Below are 18,878 nucleotides of genomic sequence, written 5' to 3' on the forward strand. Positions count from 1 at the left end.
TGTGGGACGCTGAAGGGCCAGTGCCTGCTGTGGGGAAGGAATGGCTCCAGGGGAAACCAGGCACTTGTAGCTCTCTGGGAAAGGGTAGAGGGGGCCTGGGCAGCAGTCCCCAGCACCACCAAGAGGTTGCACTGTTGGTGCAACAAACACAAGTGTGCCACAGCTCAGGCACTGGTGTGGGAGCACTGAAACCCCCCACAGGCATTTATATTCCCCCTCCATAGGGAGGGGGTTGACACTTGGAGGATGCCAGCCTGCTGCACCCTACCTCGTGCACTCACTCACCTTGCTTCCCTACTTATCACACCAAACAAACATTGATATCAAAGAAACGTTTAATAAGCTGCAATAAAATACGGACCTTTAGAAAGCTCATAGGGTGAATATTGACAGTGAGGAAGAAAAGAAAACAAGGTGGTGGGAATCCTTGAGGAGTTCAGATCTGAGTCAGGGATCTTTTACCTGGAACAAGAACACAACTTTTTCCATAGGCTAGGATGAAATAAAAGACAGGAGCACAGAGTTCACAAAATGTCAACATTTAGAGAATCGATACATGTTCAAAGTTCAAATGACCCAGCTCTTATAGCTATACATATTGATTTAAAGCAACTTAATATAATTTTATTTTATTTTTTTTATATATACACTTTCAAAGGTTTGTCAGGTGAGGTATGTAAACATTATCTAATGGAAACTCCTCTCCACATTTCCAACCGAGAATTCACAGCAGACAGTTCATTTTCCCACCTTGTGGCGCAGAACTTCCCACTCCCTACACCAACTGGGAATGCCGTCCCAAGCCACGGCTCTCCCAGGTGCAGTCACCGGCTCCCTCTTCCCACTGCTGGTCTGTACAGTTCACATTGCTTGGGTTCAAATATACAGTACCGGACAGGAGGAATTTCAGCTCAGTGTCAAAAATTCATATAGAAACAAACAGAGAAACAAAACTCTCCCAGGGAAGCAGACACAGATGAAGGAAAAACATTTGCCATCAGGGTGGAGATAATATTTAAATGTTTTACATCTTAAGAAAAAAATTGTTTCCTTTTTTCTTTTTTTTTTTTGTTTTTCTTTTTTTACACACCTGTTCCAAGGGTGAAGGAAGCATGGGACTGGTGAGGGGTCCTGCAGGGCTGGGACCCAGCAGCACCCCTCACTCCATCCTCCAGAGTTAGAGACCTATCATCATAAAAGCAGATCCTGCTGACACTGCCCCACACAGACAGTTGGACTGGAAGGTCAGAGCCAGCCACACTTCCAGGCAAAAAGGGATTAACAAAGAAAAAAAAAATCTAAACCCACTTAAGCAAAAATTACCAAATTACCTCAAACCTCCTAGAAGGAGAATTAAAACTGCAGAATTATTAGCAAATGACCTTCTGGAGCCAGCCCTAGGACTAGCAGCGACAGCGGTGTGCTCCCTTGGGTCACCCGTACCCACAAAGGCAGTAATTCATTAGTGGGAGTTTGCTACCAGCAATCACCTACCCTACCCCGGTGGTCTTGGGGGGTTGCTTGGGGGTGACAGCATCCCCCACTTCCTGCATCCCTGGGGACACTTCCTTGAGTACCTCCAGGTCAAGAGACCCCCCCCCCATGTCATGCTGGACTGAGCCCCTGCTGGGAGCAGGGTTATTCCCACCTGGCCCTGAGCCCCGAGAGCCCCTGCCATCAAAGCAGACATTATTACTACAAATCTTATTGCTTGCAGTGCCCCCTGTCCTGGGGAACAGCCATCCTGGCTGGCCATGGGAACTCACGGCCTCCCTGGGGACCGTGGCCATCGACCAGGTCTGACATCATCAAAACGAGATGAAGAGAGTTAATGCTTCAGCTTTGACGTGACGTAAAACCAAACTGAACACCACCACCAGCACCCACCCACCCCACCCTGCCCCATCCCATCCCCCCACACAATCGCCAGCCCTTTGGTTGCGGCACGCTGGGCAATACAGCCCCACCAACCGACACACCAGTCAGAACGAGAACCTGTGGAAAGCCCATGAAATAAATATTTTAAAAACCTATTTACAATATTAGATCCGTGAGCATGAAGTGAGAAAAATGCTTTTTCCTGCCCCCCAAAAGCTTAAAAAGTAGGTTAGCATCCTGCTGCCTAGCACAACACTATCTTACATGGCACCTACACATAATATATATTCACATTTCATTTTAAAATTAGGTACTCTTACAAACAGACTTAGAAAACATTGGCTAGCAATACAGCCCGTGGGACCGCCTGGCCTCCAGACCCATGTCACAAATGCTGGCCGGCTGCATCCCAGCTCCTTCGGCTGCCCAAAGCTGCCAACGTGCCCTGAATCAAAACCGCCAGCTGCCCTCTGCTGCCCTTTGGGGAGAAGGTGGAAGTGCTCGTGAGAGAGAGGGCTTGTCTGCGGGGAGGGGAGCAGGGAGGATGGGGACTGTGATTTCTGCTAAGCCTAGGGGTGAGCTTAATACAAACAAGAACTCCTGAGAACATCTTAGAACAGATGGATTCATTTCACAACCACCAAGCTAAAGGATGGGCCAAATGGATGCTACGACACACGGGGGGAACACACGCGACATGGGGACATCATAACCTTGTGGTTTGCTTAAAAAACCTACTGCTACAAGAAAAGCTCCAGTGGCATTCCCTGTCAAGGAGGAGCCTATCCCATCTTGCTCCTGGGCTGTCCAAGCATACAGCCCAAGGATGCAGACCCAAGTACACCTTGGCTGGGGCTCAGCCCTCTTCCTCCAGCATGACTGCTGATGGTGGAAAGGTGAGAGCCCAATCCGGATGGCCACTCTCACCTCCATGCTGCCCCAGGCACTACCTGTACCCGTGGAATCACAGCTTTCTCAGTCATCTTCAACTGGGAATGTCAGGCTGAAAGTTTATGGGCTGGAGAGGAAAAGTGTCCATCAGCAAGTCTTAAAAACAGGGCACCAGTACATCTGATTGCATGCCCATTTCTTGGAAGGTTACTAGGAGCTGGCAGAGCTTTTGGAAACATCAGCATTTCCAGAGGTGCCACAAGAGCAGCTGGAACACGGGCTGGGCTGCAGCCTTGCTTATCTGCACACCAGTAAAAAGTGGTGTGGGCACCCAGCCAGCCCGCTCAGTCCAGCCCTGCATGGCAGCCCCAGCACCAAAGGGACAGGGGTGCAGAGAGCAGCAGGAACAATTTCACCCTGCTCACACAACTCAAGGACCTTGATCAGCAATGCAGCAGAAAGTTTATTAGAAGCATCAGCTCCGACTGGTCGGCTCTTCAGAGAAAGTTTGCTGCGAATCTGTCTCCCTGACATGCTGGCAGGTGACTACAGAAACCCCACTGCATAGAGTGAACACCAGCAAACAGGACCTTGCCAGGGATGAGTAAGTGATGAATATAAATATGTGCACGCCTTGGGTACACATCACACACCCTGTCAACAGAGAAACCCATTCCAGGCCTGGCCTTGCTAAACAAGATCCTAACAGCTACAGGTAGGAGAAGCCACCCCGGGCTCAAACTGCTCTTGCTACAGCACCAACGTAAGTTCTGACTCTGAGCTTGGCAAACGCAGCTCCTCCCAGTGGTTAATTAAGATGGACGGATCCTGAACGTGAAGTGTGAAAACCCAGAGCTGATGATGACAACAAGAGAGAGAAAAAGGTAATCATAATCATGCAAATGAGAGAGGGAGGCTGGCGGCAGAGGGACAGTGAGGGTGGGTGCAGATCTGTGGGGGTGCAGAGCTAAAAGGATGCTGCTCCTAGATCATGGACCAGGGTGCATGATGGAGATTAGTTCAATAGGATGAGAAAGTAGCCAGCAAGAAAAGCCAAGGTAACAGAAAGAGATCTGCTTTGTGGTTTGTAGTACTTGAAATCCAGAGCCGAAGAAGTAGAGCAGGGAGCTGTAGGGTAGCCCAGGGGAAGAGGAGCGCAATGAGGCTGTGGATCTGAGGATGGCACTGTGGCAGTGCCAGTGGGCAACTCTGTGTCTGTAGCACACGGAAACACATTCCATGTCCATGTGGAATAAGATACTAAACCATGTTGCTTATTTTCTTCCATTCATTAAGCTCATCTGCAGCTCCCTGTGCATCCCTTGCATGACATAAGAGCCACATTTATTGGTAACAGCCTGCTCTAAAGCAGGGGCTGTGCCTCAGCAGCAGCACACGTCACCACAGCCTGTCAGTGACACTGCTGGGAAGCTCAGTGTTCTGATCCCACCCCTGCCTAAGCCAAGCAGTGCACACCAAAGTGGGACAGATGCCCAGAAGCTGCTCCACTCCAGCACCAATTACACCTGCTGTCCCCCAACCTTGCCATGCTCAAGCTAATCAGAGCCAGTGAAGCCCCAAGGGTGCAGGAAGGCATCCAGGACACTGGAGCAGCAGCACCCCAAATAGAAAGACTCTTTCCACTTGCTTTGTATAGGGTTCTATTCTAATGGGATTCCTGCTCCCAGAAGCACAGAAAACGGGGAGCAGGACAGCCTGCATTTACCATTTACCAGCAGCAAAAAATTATAGAAGAGAGGGAAAGACTCAAGGAGCACCTAGTGCATGGTGAGCAGTGCAGGTGCTTCAGGAGTGATGGTGAAGGATGGGGAGAGGGGATTTGCTGCAGGGGAATGGCACGAGGAGCAAAGGTAAGAGGCGTGCTCACACACACACCTGGCCCAGAGGAAGGAGAGGAAATCTGGGCCTATGTGGCTGGGCCCTAGCTGGAGGCTAGAGAAGGATCATAATTAGAGATGGAGAAGCAAGAGGGAAAGACACCCTGCAAAAGAGATACAGATCAGTCACTTAACTGCCATCAGTGCCCTCCTGCCTTACACCTCTCTTGAAACGCTTTTAAATCTTTTCTGATGGAATGTTTGACATATTTAATGCATGCAGTAAAAATTAAAGTAATAGATAACTTCATATTAACCTGTACAGGGACTGACAGGCTAGATATAATCACTTCCTTGCTGTTCAGAGAGTTAACTTATTCTAGCACATTGGAAGAAAAGGCAAAGGATTTTTTTTTTTTTAATCAGCCATTTCACAGCAAGAGAAATATGTGTCCCAGCATTGTGCATGTCAATGCTTGGGAAAGGGAGTACCTGCAAAAGAGCCAGAGGTGCTCTGTGAAGGGTGTGCAAATCAAACGCCTAAAGGCGTTTGTACTAAAGGGGTACAATGAAAGATTTTAACACAATTATCTGCCTTTCACCTCCAGCCCCCAGGCTTTGAGATCTGGGGTTCAATGCCAACCATGAAAAGTAATTCCCTTTGTAGTCAATCCCTTTGCAGCCTCTGCTCCCAGGGCCAGCATCTCTTGAATTCATGGGCTGCACCAGAGCCTTGCTCTTATCAGGGACAAGCAATTGAGCAAGGACCAGAAAGGCAGCTGTCAAAGGTCTGGCAGCCTCAGGGCCCACACAGTGCCCTGACAGACACTGCTGCTTTATGTGTGGAAAGAGGCTGGCATTGGGATTCCTGCAAATGGGCTCTGAAGCAATGTGAAAGTGAAGCCATGGGGATGCAGTGGCTGAGCTGGGGCCTTTCCCTAGCACAGACCATAGCCCTCCCCAGCTGCTGGTCACCTCTGCCCAGCAGAACCAGCACAACAACACACTCTATGCACTTCTAACAGGTTTTTCTAAGAGAAGACAGCCACTATAATCCTGTTCTGTGACACAAGCAAGGACAAACCTCCTGCACCTTGCTAGTAAAAGGGTGAAATGCAAATTATGGTAAAAAATTAATGCAAGCCAACCTTATTTCAACTGCAAATCCTGGCTTAGGAGAGCACTAGGCAAGACGTGCACTAAACACAAGGTGAGGGCCAGAGTTCCCTTCCTGCAGAGCACCAACATTAGGAACTCAAGCCCTTAAAAAGGGAGAGATTCAACCTTCAGTGAAACGCTGCAGAAAGCTTTGCCCTCAGAGACCACAGAAATCACCACAAGGACAGGGAAATAGGAGAAGGAAGTCTGTCCAAAAGCAGAGCATGGCAAGACTGGTTCATCCCTGAAGCCAGCAAGAAAAAAGACAGATACAGCCCAGCACGCCCAGCCGGCAGCAGCGGGTGTGGCAGCCTGGTACCTGGTGCCCCCACGGCATCTCCTCAGCCAGAACGGGCACTTCTCACCCACGGGCTGTGCAGTGAGGAGCAGGCAGCCATCAGCAGTACACACACCAGTAGCTACTTCACATTCTCATGCAGATAACAGTCTGGGACACCAGCAGCTGCTACCAGCGAATTGACAAAGGACAGACTCGACTTTCTCTCCCTTAGTGATGCGAAATGGATTTGGTTTTGCTTTAAATGCCACTAAGAAGACAGACAGGAGGACTCTGAAAGAAAGGGAAATGTTTGTGTGCACCCAAAGGCTGACAAAAGCTACTTCATGTGCACGAAGGTGGTTTTCTTTCTGCTACAGTACAAGTGCTTGTGCCTCAAGTATAAAACGCAAGCCTCCAAATCACACAGACGAGCTTTTTTTTTATTTTTAAAGTGATAAATAAGGCACTGTACTTTTAACAAAAACTGCCTGGTTCCAAGTTTAAAAGAACCCAAGGAACGTTCAAACTGCAGAAACTTCCTTCTGAACAGCAGAGCCAGACAGACCAACCTCATCTCTGTCCAAGACACATCTGCTGATGCCTAAAATTATGGGCGTTATCCTTTAACTGCGGATTTTTAAAGGCTTGCTACAGCTTATAAAAGCAGCTTTAGTTAATGCATGGTAAAGGGTTACTACTATACATCAGTTTTGTACATGGCTACCGGTTCTCTGCTATTTCGGGTCCAGTCGTGAGCGTTTGCTGTGAGAACAGTCCACTTTTGCCCTCAGCTTCCTCTTGCCCTGAGACACACTATTCTCCTGCATCTTCTTCATGGACCTTGTCAGGGTCTTCCCACTGCTGTGCTTCTTGTTGGCCATCTTCTGTGACCGCGTGGAGGACTCCCCCAGGGGCTTCTGCTTTGGGGACTTGGACAGCTCCTCATGACTGGGAGGCAGCACGGCCCTTCGGCTCGTGTTCTCCTTGCCCTTCCGCATGGGGAGCCGCATCTTCTCCAGCTGCTTTTTTGGGACTCTCTTCTCTTTCAAAGACATTTTTCTGGCCAGTTTATTGCTCCTCTCCATGGCAGTCTGCTTTCGGGTGGCAGGAGATTTTGTGCTGACCTCTGCATGCTTTATTTTACTAGCCTTCTTGGCAGGCAGCTTGTCCTTGGTGGAGGAGCTGGATCGCTCCTGGGTGCTCCCGCTCTCCTTCAGCATCTTCTTCTTCTTGCTGAGCTGGAGGTCAACTTTGGGCAAGGAGTCCTCTTGGGACCTGTTCTTCCCCTTCCGCCCCTTCCCTGTTCCATCCACTGAGGGAGATTTAGCAGGAAAGGCAGCTGCTTTGATCTGCAAGGCCAGCTTTGGAGACATCAGGGGGTTGATGCACACACTCTTCCGGCTCTGCTTGCTCTCCAGGGACAGCTGCTCCCCTGGGCCATCACTCTGCTTCTCTGCCTTCACCACACGCTGCTGGGCTCGCAGCTTGCCCCGAAGGTTGGAGTACTTGCGCAGGATCCTGGTGCTGGCCTGTGTGGGCAAGCTCAGGGCAGGCTGGATGGTTTTGTCTTCACTCAGCTCCTTGGTGCTGGCATCAGTGGGAGACGTCTGGTTGGGAGTGGTGGCTTCTTCAGCCTCTGCTTTACCAGCATTCTCACGAATTTTGGCCCAAAGTTTTTGGTTCTTCAGGTTATTCCGAGCTGGGGTAGTGGCAGCGAACTTCTTGAGATGTTTTTTCAAACGTTCAGCTTGTAGTGAGCTGGGGTAGAGACTAGAAGAAGAATATTTCTGCATGGGGACTTTCATGGGGGGAATCTCCCCTGGGAGACGGGTGTTGAGTTTCTTCACAATCACTAGAGACCTGGTTTCAGTTGTCTCCAGAAACCACTGGCATATATCAGACAGCTTAAAGGCCTTCATAAACAGCATCTGCACAGGAGAAAGCTTCTGTACTTCTAGGGAGCCTCTGCTTTTCCGTGTTCTTTTCTTGCTTTTCCAAATCTCTTTCAGTTTGTCGGCTTTGTTCTTTGCCTTGGGGGTTGGCTGGACCTCCTTCTCCAGCTGAATCCAGCCCTTCTGGATTTTAATGTATTGAGTGTTGAACTCAGCAATGAGTTCCTGGTTCTCCTCTTCAGCACACCACTCCATGAACTTTGGTTTGCTGTCAGTCATGTCTATGTCCTCCAGTGTTGGGCAGTCATCATTCCCTGAACTGTGTTCATCCCTCAGTTTGGGGATTGCTTGCATAGAGTCTTTCCCTGGTGTGTTCTTTTTTGCACTGTCTACAGGTGTGGGTGCATGTCGTAAGTTATAAAACTGCAGAGCAACCTTTTTATGCTTTGCAGTTTTTGCTGGAAGATGCTTGCTTCCACCTCTGCTGCTGGGACACGGAGGCAAATTGGTCACCAGCTCATAGTTCACTGGCTTGCCCAGATCCCTGGCACTGTCAGAGCTCTCCTTGTCCTTTGCACTGGCATTGACTGGTTTCACATCCACTTGCTCAGCATCATTTGCAGGAATACTGTTCTCTGGAGGGAGGAGAATGTTTTTCTTCTCAGAATCAGCCTGGATGCTGATTTCCAGCATCTCACCCGGTTGATTTTGGCTGCTGTTAGCAGAGGAGTAATCTTTAGAGGAATTTTCTCCCTCTGCAGCAGTCTCTTTTGCTAAGACGCTTTTATAGGTTTGTCTGGTAGTGACACCATTCTCCTCGGCTGGCTGCTGCTCAGTGATACTTTCTGGAGCCTGGCCAATGCCTGGCCCTTCGCTGGTTTTGAGCAGCACATTGGGGAAGCAGTCATTTGGGAAATGCATGGATGCTGCCTCATCCAGCTGCACTTCTCTCTTGAACCGCTTAGCACTAGGGCTTTTGGAGAGTTTGATCTGAAGGCAAGGAAGCTGCACAGAGCTGGAAGAACCAGAGTCCTCAGCACTGCCCTCAGCAGGTGACTGGGATTGTTGGCTTCGGAGACACCGGTCTGATGCCACCAGTGCTCTCCTGCCTTTCTTTCGCTTCTTGTCTAGACTGTCTTTGGAAGAGACAGAGTCTGAGCTGTTTGGGTCAGGTGGCGTTTCCCCTTCAGTGGGCTCTTTATCACCTTCTGTGCTGTTATTCTGCATTTCCTCCACTTCCAAGATTTTGGGAAGGGGTGTGCTGATGAGCACAGCATCCTCTTGCTCAAGAGGGCTGTCACCCACCATGACTGATGATTCAGCTTCTGGTTTTGCATCAATGTTTTTGTTCACATCCCCACACTGTAAAGTGGAAGGGGGCTCCAGGGGGCTATCCCCATCCATGGTGGCAGGAGGCTCATCAGGAGCCTGCAAGCCTGGAGAGCATGGGGAGGGCTCTGCCAGACACTGCCCACAGAGCTCAGCATCCTCTGAGTCTGGAAGCTGGGCAGGATCCTCGGCACTATCACAGGGCAGAGGTGTTGTGTCTGTAGCAGCAGAGGGCTGTGAGGAGGACTTCGGCTCTGGGCTGGCAGGGAGGTCTGGAATAGTTTGTATGTCAGAGCCTGGACAACCGTCCTCCTCACCGTGTGCTTTTGAGACTGAAAAGGCTGCAATATCAGCAGCCTGCCCGCTGCTACTGCCATCCCCAGAGGAGCCCAGGCTACTGCCAGCCTCCCCAGTGACAGAGTCTCCTACTGTCATCCCCTCTTCGTCAGCAAGAGGGGAGCCAGGTGGTGGTGAGCTGGCCAAGCTGTCCTCTTTCTGGGGGCTGGGTGGAGCAGAGAGGGAGAAGAACGGCATGGCCACGGCATCTTCCCTTGATCGCAGTGCTCGGGTATCCCGGAGCTGCATGGAACCCAGCTCAGCTCTCTCCTTCGTTTCTCGGCTGGTCGCTGCCACTTTAGCCAGGAGCCTCAGGGAAACCCTCTTCTCACCCTCCCGTCCTGCCCCTGCAGAGCCCTCCACCGAGAGCACCAGGGGTGGCTTCGCACTTACGAGGGTCTCTGTTCGCAGAGCCGGGCTGCTCGCCCTCTCCTCCGTGCGGGAGCTCTTAACCAGCGTGCGGACGGTCGGGAGCTCGCAGCACTCCCCATTGAAGTAGTAGCCGCGGGTGCTCTTCCTCGCCGTCCTGCGCGACGACACCAGCCGCTGCGTCTCGAAATGGCACTCGGTGATGGGCTGGCTGATGTACACCACATCGCACTGGTTGTCATAGTCATTGATCCTCAGCCCTGATGCCTTCTTGCTTTTCCGAGAGGATCTGAGGGAGGCTGCCTTGGCGCGAGTGTGCCCACCGGACCCCCGGTGGGCGGCTGGCACAGTGCCAGCGGGCAGCCAGCCCTCTTTGGACTTGTCGAGCACGCCCTTGTCAGCTGGGTGCAGCTGGCAGCCTGCCTTGCCCTTGGCCATGGCATGCAGGTGGTTTTCTTGCTTTGGTCTCACATCTTGTTCTTTTGCGTTTAAGTCCTGGTGCAAAGATGCTTGTGAGCTGCATTGCAAAGTGTTCTCTTTGTCGGCTCTGCGAGGAGGGGTCACTGCAAAGCCAGGATCCCAGGACTCCTCTGGGAGAGCCCTGAAAGAGCCCTTTTGGGACCCCAGACAGCTGTCTAAGCTGTCCTCGCTGCCATTCACATTTGCCACCTTGACCGAGATATAACCTTCCATGAGAGTCTTACCTGCTAGCTGCTCTTTATTATCCTCACACTTCCTGATACTGGCTTCTTGTTCATGTCCAGCAGCTTGCTGCCCTTCCAGGCTCTTTGCGGCATGATGGAAATTCAAAGAGGAAGAGTTCAACGTGCTGAGGTATCCTTGGGTGGGGCTATCCTTTGGACTAGCAGAGCGAAGCCTGGTGATGGGGAGCTCGCAGAAGTCCCTTCTCAAAGCAGGACTGGAGTTCTCTGCTCTGTCCAGAGACTTCAGTTCCACTGGCTGCTGCAGGGGGCCATCGGCCCCTGACTGTCCTGGGTCCAATGGAGAAGGGAGCTTTGATTCAGTACAAGTAGCACCCTTATCCTGATTTTCAGTGCTTCGCTGGCTACAACCAGAGCCACAAGTAGAGGCCTCCATACTCTCAGATTCAGACAACTGCTGGCCGTCAGAGTCTGGCTGTACTTCAGTGTATATGTCGTTTAGCACACGAATGAACTGCTTCTGGTGATGTGTACACAGTCTGACCATAAATTTTTCCAGTGGAGACTTCGGCTGATTGTTAGAGTCTATTGCTATTGTCTCTGCTGCATCCTCACTAGAGAGACAAAGAGAGAAGCAGTCAGTAACATGTCCTAGGGAATATCAGTTTATGCTGCAAAACCAGAATAACCCTTCTTCTGCCAGTCAGGCACAACACTTGCCTGACCTCCAGGTGAGATCAAGCATCCTGTTTTCCTGGGGCTGGCAGGTGTCCCTTCAGTCCCAGCATGCACACTTACATGTGCACACTGCTGGCAGGACACGGACTGCACTTTTCTTTGTCTGCTACTGCCAGAGCACTCATAATTACACTTCTGCTTAGGACATCCTAGTGTGTAGGCACCATGTCACATGTTCAAAGCAAACCTAAAAAGAATCAGACTTAGTATCTGCATGGTACCAGGGGTAGAAGGCCCAGCATTTTAGGATGGCTGCACACCTCTGCTCCCTCACTCTGCACTGCCAGGCTGGGTGGGAGCACAGCAGCATCCCAGCTGTGCATCCAGATGTCAGGAATCTTTAGCTACTTGAAGCCTTTAAATTCTGCTTACACGTCAGTGGCAGAAAATGAGTCTGGGGCCAAACTAAGCAGATCTGAGCCTCTTCTGTAGTCAGCACAGAAACTTTGGTGAGCTCCCAGCCTGCAGGACATGCAAGCAGCAATGCACCCTGTGCTGTGTCGTGCCATTTGCAATGACCTTTGATTAGCTGTCATTTAATAAAGTGTTCCTGCAGCTGATGGGCTGCCAGTACACAGTGGTTGTGGAGAAAGGTGGGCTTCTACAGCACAGGGTCACTGCCACTAGCTAGCGCTCAAACCCAGGCCATTATCAGTTACCTGCTTGGCAGAGGCAATTAATCAGGACTTACTGGTGGAGAGGTTAAGGGATAATTACCAGTGTTTGCATGAACACATCAGGAGTGCCGTGCCAGGTGCAGTTATTGAGACCCTATCTGCTCCCAAGGGCAGTATAGGCGATTCCCACTCAGTCCTGACCACGCCGAGAAGGGCCCCACATCTTGGCACCCCCACTGCCTGACACAGGATCTTTACCAGTAACACAGGGCTGCTTTGCAGAAACACTTGCACTTTGCACCTCCTGGCCTTGTACTGGAGGAGTGAAAGTCCTTTCTCCCCCTACAGCCTTTCTCTGCCTGCCCCCCCACCAGCACCAGACACCGACCTCGCTCACTCAGCTGGGTCAAGGGCCAGGGTGGAGAAAAGCAGCTTCATCTGGAGTGAGTTTTCCCTCTCCATGCTGCCAGGCACAGGGCTCAACAGGTGGATGAGGAGGAAGAGCTCCAGTTTGGAGGAGCCATCAGCAGAGAAATGGAGAAGGAAAAGCCAGTGGCCAGAGCCAGCCATTCTCAGTGGCATCGGGCACACTGGAGCCAGCCCTGGGCAGCACTCACCTGCTCCTTACTTATGCATGCTGGCTGCTTTCTTTGAACTGACACACACCAGGGAGGCACCTCCAATGCCCTGATTCCTTGGGCTGGTGGGCAGGGAGAGATACCTGGGGCCACTCCAGGCTCAGGGCTGACCAGGTCTCCTCTTCGCCCAGAAATGCCAGGCTGCAGCCAAGTCTGCCCTGAGCAGCTGCTACCCAGCCCTTTCCAGTTTGCCCAGGAATAACGTGTTTTACACGTTACCTCTCAATCCCAGCCTCTCAGTTTCCTTAAAAGCTTCTTAGGCAGGGTTTTCCTAAAACCACCTGAAAAGGCTGAGCAAGCTCAGCTTGCCGCATGTATCCCAGCACCTCCAGAACGTACTCCCGGGGTTAGCAATAAACAACGTACCTGGAGACTGCTTTACTACACCCAGGTGAGAAAAACGCCCTCCAGCAACCGTCTGAACTGGTCCTACCTGGTGCTGCGACAGCTTTCAATTTGGAACGCCTGGGATTAGTTTAAATAAAAATACTCAGGTAAAACCTGGCCCCTCTCCAGACCCCTGCATGGGAAGGGTTATGTCAGCCAGGATCTCTTACACGGCCCAGCTCCTCCCCTAGCTCTGCTGAATAACAAAAGGGGATAAAAAAACCTTTCAACCCCCTGGGCTTGGAGCAGGAGGCTTTTCGAAGAGGCAGAGCTCAGCGTAATCTTTTTTCCACCTTCGCAAAGAGGGCGGTGACTCCCCTTACCTATTCACAGCCCAGATCTTAAGAGAAGCAGCCATCTTCCCCAGGGAAGACTGAATTTATAACGACAGCAGCAGAGGTGGAGCCCTGCTCTGGCCCCCCCACTGCCATGCTCCCTGGGCAGCTGTGGGAAGGGATTATGGTGGCAAAACAGCCATCTCACTCCTTGCTGGGGCACCTTCGGGTGCTACACTTCATGGCTGTGAAGGAAGAATCCATGGCACAGGCAAAGTTATTGCCCAGCCGGTGGCAAGAAAGGAAAGGCTGGGTGATGCCTGGTGAGGAGGAGGTTGTAAGACTGTGTACAAAGCTCCTAGACTGGGAGAAGGGACCAAACTGGCTGGGCACTGCCTTGCAGCCGTCATGCCGAGCACAGCCAGCTGCAGGTCACGCCTGCTTTGCACAGGCGTGTGGGATGGAAAAGTACTTCTTTTATGGCAGAGGGGACCTTGGTTCCCTGATCCTGAAGGTTCCAGTGGCATTTCTGCCTTGCCTTTCACCTAGTTTCTTCCTCTGAAGTGTGACTGAGGCCTTCGTGCTCATTGTCACCTTATTTGCCCTATTGTACTCCAAGGAGACAATCAGATATGGAGTTTGTCAAGCTATAAATTTAAAAAACAGAGATAAATATTTTTCCTGCTTGATAAAGGAAATAAATCCATTCAGTTTTGATGCCCTTTCTACTTAGAAGGCCCATCTCACACTCAGTGACACTGTTCACCTGGCACATTGCATTCAGAGTCCTCCGGTGTCACACCACTTCAGCTTAGGGTTAGGCTGCAACTTTTCACCTTCAGCTCATCTGCTCCTTCCCCAATCCATCCCTGTTTGAGTACAGCAGGCAGCATTGCCGTTTTTTGGGTGTCTAAGGATAACACTGGGGCAGAGCTTTCACTGCCACTTGCAGTCAAGCTCTGAGGGTGGCTAGGTCCCGACTCTGTCCTTCCTCTCCCTGTGCCCCCAAGAGTGCTGAGCTGTAGCCTGTGCCTCTCCATCCCCAGATCTGCCAAGCACAGAGTTCTGTGCTCCCTGAGGCCTGCTAATCTGTGTGCCTTGGTACCTATCCATAATTTCCCACGATTCCTATCTCTTCTGGCTATCACTAATAAAACAAGCCCATGGACATTCTCTTGTGAGGCAGCTGATGGACACAGGATTGCCCACATGCTCCCTACTTAAAGCAGTTTTGGAGAAGAGCTTGTTTCTGGCTCACATGTAAGAATAGAGTTACATCCAGTGCCCCACATTTTCAAGCAGAGTTGCTTATGGACAGTATAAACTGTTGCAGAGAAACTATTTTTTTTATGTGGCTTATCAGAATAGAGGAGGGGTGAGCTGACTGGAAAGCTGAAGTGTCTTTCCAGGGAAAGGTGCCAGGTGCAAAAAAGTTCCTCAGCCTGGCAAAAGCACAGTAGGAGCTGAAGACTGACTGGTAAACACAGAGGCTGGGAATTGGGAATAGGGCTTTGAACAGGAGGAAAAATTATTCTCAGAAGGCAGCCAGTCCTGCTTCTGAAGAGGTAGGCAGGCAGAGTCCTGCTTTTTGGGAGACATAGGCCAGCCCCACAGAAGCTGTTGGGCTGGAAAGACCAGCGAGGGAGCCCAGGGCTGCCCTTCCTACCTACAGCCTTCTCCTTGGTGCCTGTACTCACCACTTCCCACAGGGCTTGGCCCAGGGTTTTCCTAGGTTTGGGTGTACATGACGAATGAGCTATCTCTTTCAAGGGCTGGAAAGCTTCACAAGCCAAAGGAGATTCATAACCAGTGCGAGACTGTCTGGGGACCCTGTATGCCTCTAGCCAAGCTGTAAGTGCAGTCACAAACCTGTATGGGGTCCCCAGAAGGATTCACTGCAATGGGAGAGACAGACCACCTGTCTCTCAGTGAGCTTTCCTGCAGAGCCTGGGACATGGAAGTCTGGCCTTTCTGCCCACCAGCCTCACATGCTGCCTTCACAAGGCTCTGCTCCTGTGCCCCAACACCCTCCTTCCAGCCCCACTGCACACATTACCCTGGGTCAGCAGAAGACAACCCCAGAATCTCAAGAGAATTTTATCACCAGAGCCCGTCACTACCTCCCAGCCCTTCTCGATTTCCCAGGGCAGCCCTGCTCTCTTCCCCTTCGCTGCCTGCCACAGAAGGTGTCAGAGGCATCAAGGGGCAGGAGCTGTCAGAGGCACAAGCGGAGCTGTTGCTACGCAACCCCGGCGGTGCAGCAATTAATGCTGGGGAAAACGTGCTGCGCTCTGAAGCTATTTGCATAGCTGCGTGCTGCAATACATTTGTTTGCATTGTGCCTCCACTGTTTAGTGGAGTTTAAAGTCAACCCTCCCCCAGCTCTTGCTGGAGGGGACCTGGGGCTTCCAACAAAGGCCACGCGGTTGGGGACGAAGGGGCTGGGGGAAGGCAGAGGTTTGTCAGTCCATAACACCTATAGACTGCACAGATAGAGGATTTACAGTATGGGGAGGAAGGGCCAAGTTATCTGTGTTTCTCCCTACACAGTCTGAGGAGCTTTTCCCAGCTCCTGCAGTGCCTCCAGCACACCGGTGGGGTTGTCATATCTCCTCCTTCCTGTTGTATCAGGGTGACACTATGCTTGCTCTGCTTGTGAATGCCATGAAAAAAGAGTTTCAGGGGCAGCCCAGCCTGCCTCTGGTTCTATAGTGTATTTGGGCAGGGAGCAAGAGGGGAAGAAAGAAAGGGAGAAAGAAATCAGCTGGTTAATACGAACCTACCTGGGAAGCCGATCTCCGAAAACCTGTCAATTGCCAACTGAAATCTTCTGGTTTGCCCACCCCAAGTTTCTCACTATTGAACATGAAGCCTGTACCCTTTTTGGGTTTCTTTTTTTAGCCCTTGAACATCAGTTTGATTATAAGTTTACAGGTATGTTTTGTACCTCAGAGGCACAAGAAGCAGCAGCAGAACAAAAGTTCAAGGCTAAGTGTTTCTGTTCCTTTCAGACCACTCTAAGCACCAGGATTATAGTTCTGTAAAAGAAACAAAACATAGCTATAAACTTATAAAATCCAATTCAGTATTTTTACAGGGATGACCTTTCCCCTCCCTCTCCCGCTGCCACACAGCTGACACTGTGCCAGTCGGCAGAGAGGTGCCTTGCACCACCCAAAACCAAAGGTACCACTTGGGTACCCCACCAAGCTGAAGGGTGTCTTGGAAACCTGACTAAAAGCAGAGATTTGAGAAATGTGGATGACTAAGAAGAAAGACTAACTGGTGAGCAATGCCCTCCATCAGCTGAACTCAAAGCACTGACCATGCCCACTTTGAGCCCAAGGTCTCGCTGTGTCTCGCTGCCCTTGGGTGGCACCTCCAGCCCTGCTGGTTTCAACCACTTAATTTATTTTTTAGGGTGAGTGGAAATGCCTTTCTGAGGGGTTGCAAAGGAAGAACAGCCTCTTAAAGAGGACCTGCTCACTGCTGGCACTCAGGTGAGCTGACCCTAGCCCCAGGGCGCAGTGAGGCTCGAGTGCTAAGCTGCGCTTGGAAGGGGCTGTGCTGTGGGTTCCCAAGAACAGGCTTGCTTTGCCTGTGCTGCAGGGCTGCACGCAAGGATCTTACCCAGCAGAAGGGGGAAATGGGTTCTCTGCCAGTCCCAGTTCAGCTTGCTGGAATGGCCATGCAAAAGCAAAGGCGTGGGAACATCTGACTGTGCTCAAACCCATCTCCACTCCTGGCTGTAGCACAGCCCTTGTGCCTTGAGAGGTGCAGGACGTGCTTCCTTCTGCTGGCAGAACAGATGCGCTGATCCCTTGAAGGGGATGGGCAAATCACCCATGGGCACAAACAGTATAAGCCACTGAAGCAAGATTTTCTGGAACTTATCTTTCAAAGCCCCAATTAAAGGCTGACACTGGATGCACCAGTTTAAATGCCTGTATTTAATTCCTCAGAAATATGCCTGGCACCTCACACTCCCCACACAGATGAATGAGTCCCTTCACACCTCTGTGGGTGCTACAGTAATTCTCTCTCACTGCACTGAAAAAAAAATAGAAAAGCAGCATGCAAAGAGCTGCGGCTCCACATAACAGCTAGGAAGGAGAAAAAGCACTCTCCTTCTCTAAATTAAAAGCTGAAGTTGTGCAAAGCACAGCCAAAATAACTATGGAAATATTGCTGCCAGGTTCTCAAGGCCCCTGAATTTACTCCGTCCTTGGTGACGCACATGGGGATGGACTGAGCTTGTATTTCAACTGAAAAGCAGGAAGAAACAAGTTATAGATGGGTTTTGTTTGGCTGGGGTTTTTTGTCAGCTGCATGTATTCATCAACGTATCCAGGTTGTACAATCAGCCAACTGACTGGACAAATAACAGACATCTATTATAGATTCAGACTTTTAACCCTTCAGAGTAGTGTCTTTTGTTTGTTTATTTATTTAAACTAGTTAAACATTAAAAAATCACTTCTCCCCACCTGTAACCAAATAGAAAACAAACAAACCAAAATCGGTTTTACATTAAAAAAACCCAATAGCAGCCTCAAATAAGTTTTGCTTTTTTATATTCCTGTCATAACTTCCTCGACTCCCACCTTCCCCAAAACCCAACTATATTCTATAGTAGTTTATCATCACTGATATTTCTAATATAATATTTAATGACTAATTAAAAATTTTACTACTGAGCTATTGCTTTAAAACCAAGGGAAATTTATCATGTTGGAAATACTATTCTACATACCAACTTTCAAATCCTTTCCAGAACTGTCCTTGCTAATTTTTCTAATTATCAAGATCATTGGGGATCTTCCCTTTAAGGGAAAAAAAAAATTACCATGACTGTTTCTTTCTGAGGCAGCACCCAGAATATTTGCTGAGCTAGGTGCTCCAAAAGGATAGATAGCACCAGAAGACCAGAATAGATAGAAAAACAGACAGCACCAGAAGACAGATAACAAAAGCATGCAGGGCAAAAAAAAAAAGTTCCTACAATGATTTTCACGACTTTGCACGTTTTAAAAAAAGCAGCACCCAGTTAAGAGAAGGGAGAAGGAACCACAGGGACTGTGGAGTAGGGAGGGATGCCCTGAGTATCTTTAACATCCCAGGAAGATATACTGGCTCTGGACCTGAGGTGACACAGGTGTATGGCCTCTCCCTTGCTCCGAACCCATCACTGTCAGTTCCTGTCTGTCCTGCAGCACACTGGGGACAAAGCTCTCCCTCCTTAACCTTCAGACATGCACACACAGGTCAGCTGGAGTCACTGTAGCTGCAGAGATTTAACAACTAGCAAACTCCCACTGAAGATGCAGTCATCTGCAGTAAATGAAGGCTTGTGAGAAGGATAGGCTGTGCTGTGAGAAATTCCTCCTTCCTCTCCTAAGCTGAATGTACACTGAAACATGGAAGAAAACTCAAATGCATTGGACACCCTCCCCTAAGATTTTCCTGTCCCAGCTCCAACAGACACATTGCCATGCACAGCCACTGCCTACTTCTAGAAGTCTTCAAGGATTTCAAATTCTGCAATTATCCAGGTTGGGTTTTTTTCCAACATGGATATGAAAAACCAAAT

At 50.2% G+C, this 18,878-nt stretch overlaps 1 protein-coding gene across 8 annotated transcripts in view; it reads right to left on the reverse strand.

The window, feature by feature from the left end:
• Positions 1 to 317: 317 nt before the first annotated feature.
• LCOR (ligand dependent nuclear receptor corepressor) overlaps positions 318 to 18,878 on the reverse strand; it is a 90,507-nt gene continuing 71,946 nt past the window's right edge. For 7 of the 8 annotated variants that reach the window (XM_088169224.1, XM_088169223.1, XM_088169228.1 and 4 more), the window contains one exon: positions 318 to 11,247. In XM_088169224.1, coding sequence (XP_088025350.1) covers positions 6,780 to 11,247 — 4,468 coding nt within the window. In that variant the 3' untranslated portion in view covers positions 318 to 6,779. Of the gene's footprint in view, positions 11,248 to 16,235; positions 16,327 to 18,878 lie in introns of all 8 variants that reach the window. The other variant, XM_088169230.1, reaches the window with a different exon arrangement.

The sequence above is a fragment of the Sturnus vulgaris genome, chromosome 8, assembly GCF_052056855.1.
Source record: "Sturnus vulgaris isolate bStuVul1 chromosome 8, bStuVul1.hap1, whole genome shotgun sequence".
NCBI classification, from domain to species: domain Eukaryota; kingdom Metazoa; phylum Chordata; class Aves; order Passeriformes; family Sturnidae; genus Sturnus; species Sturnus vulgaris.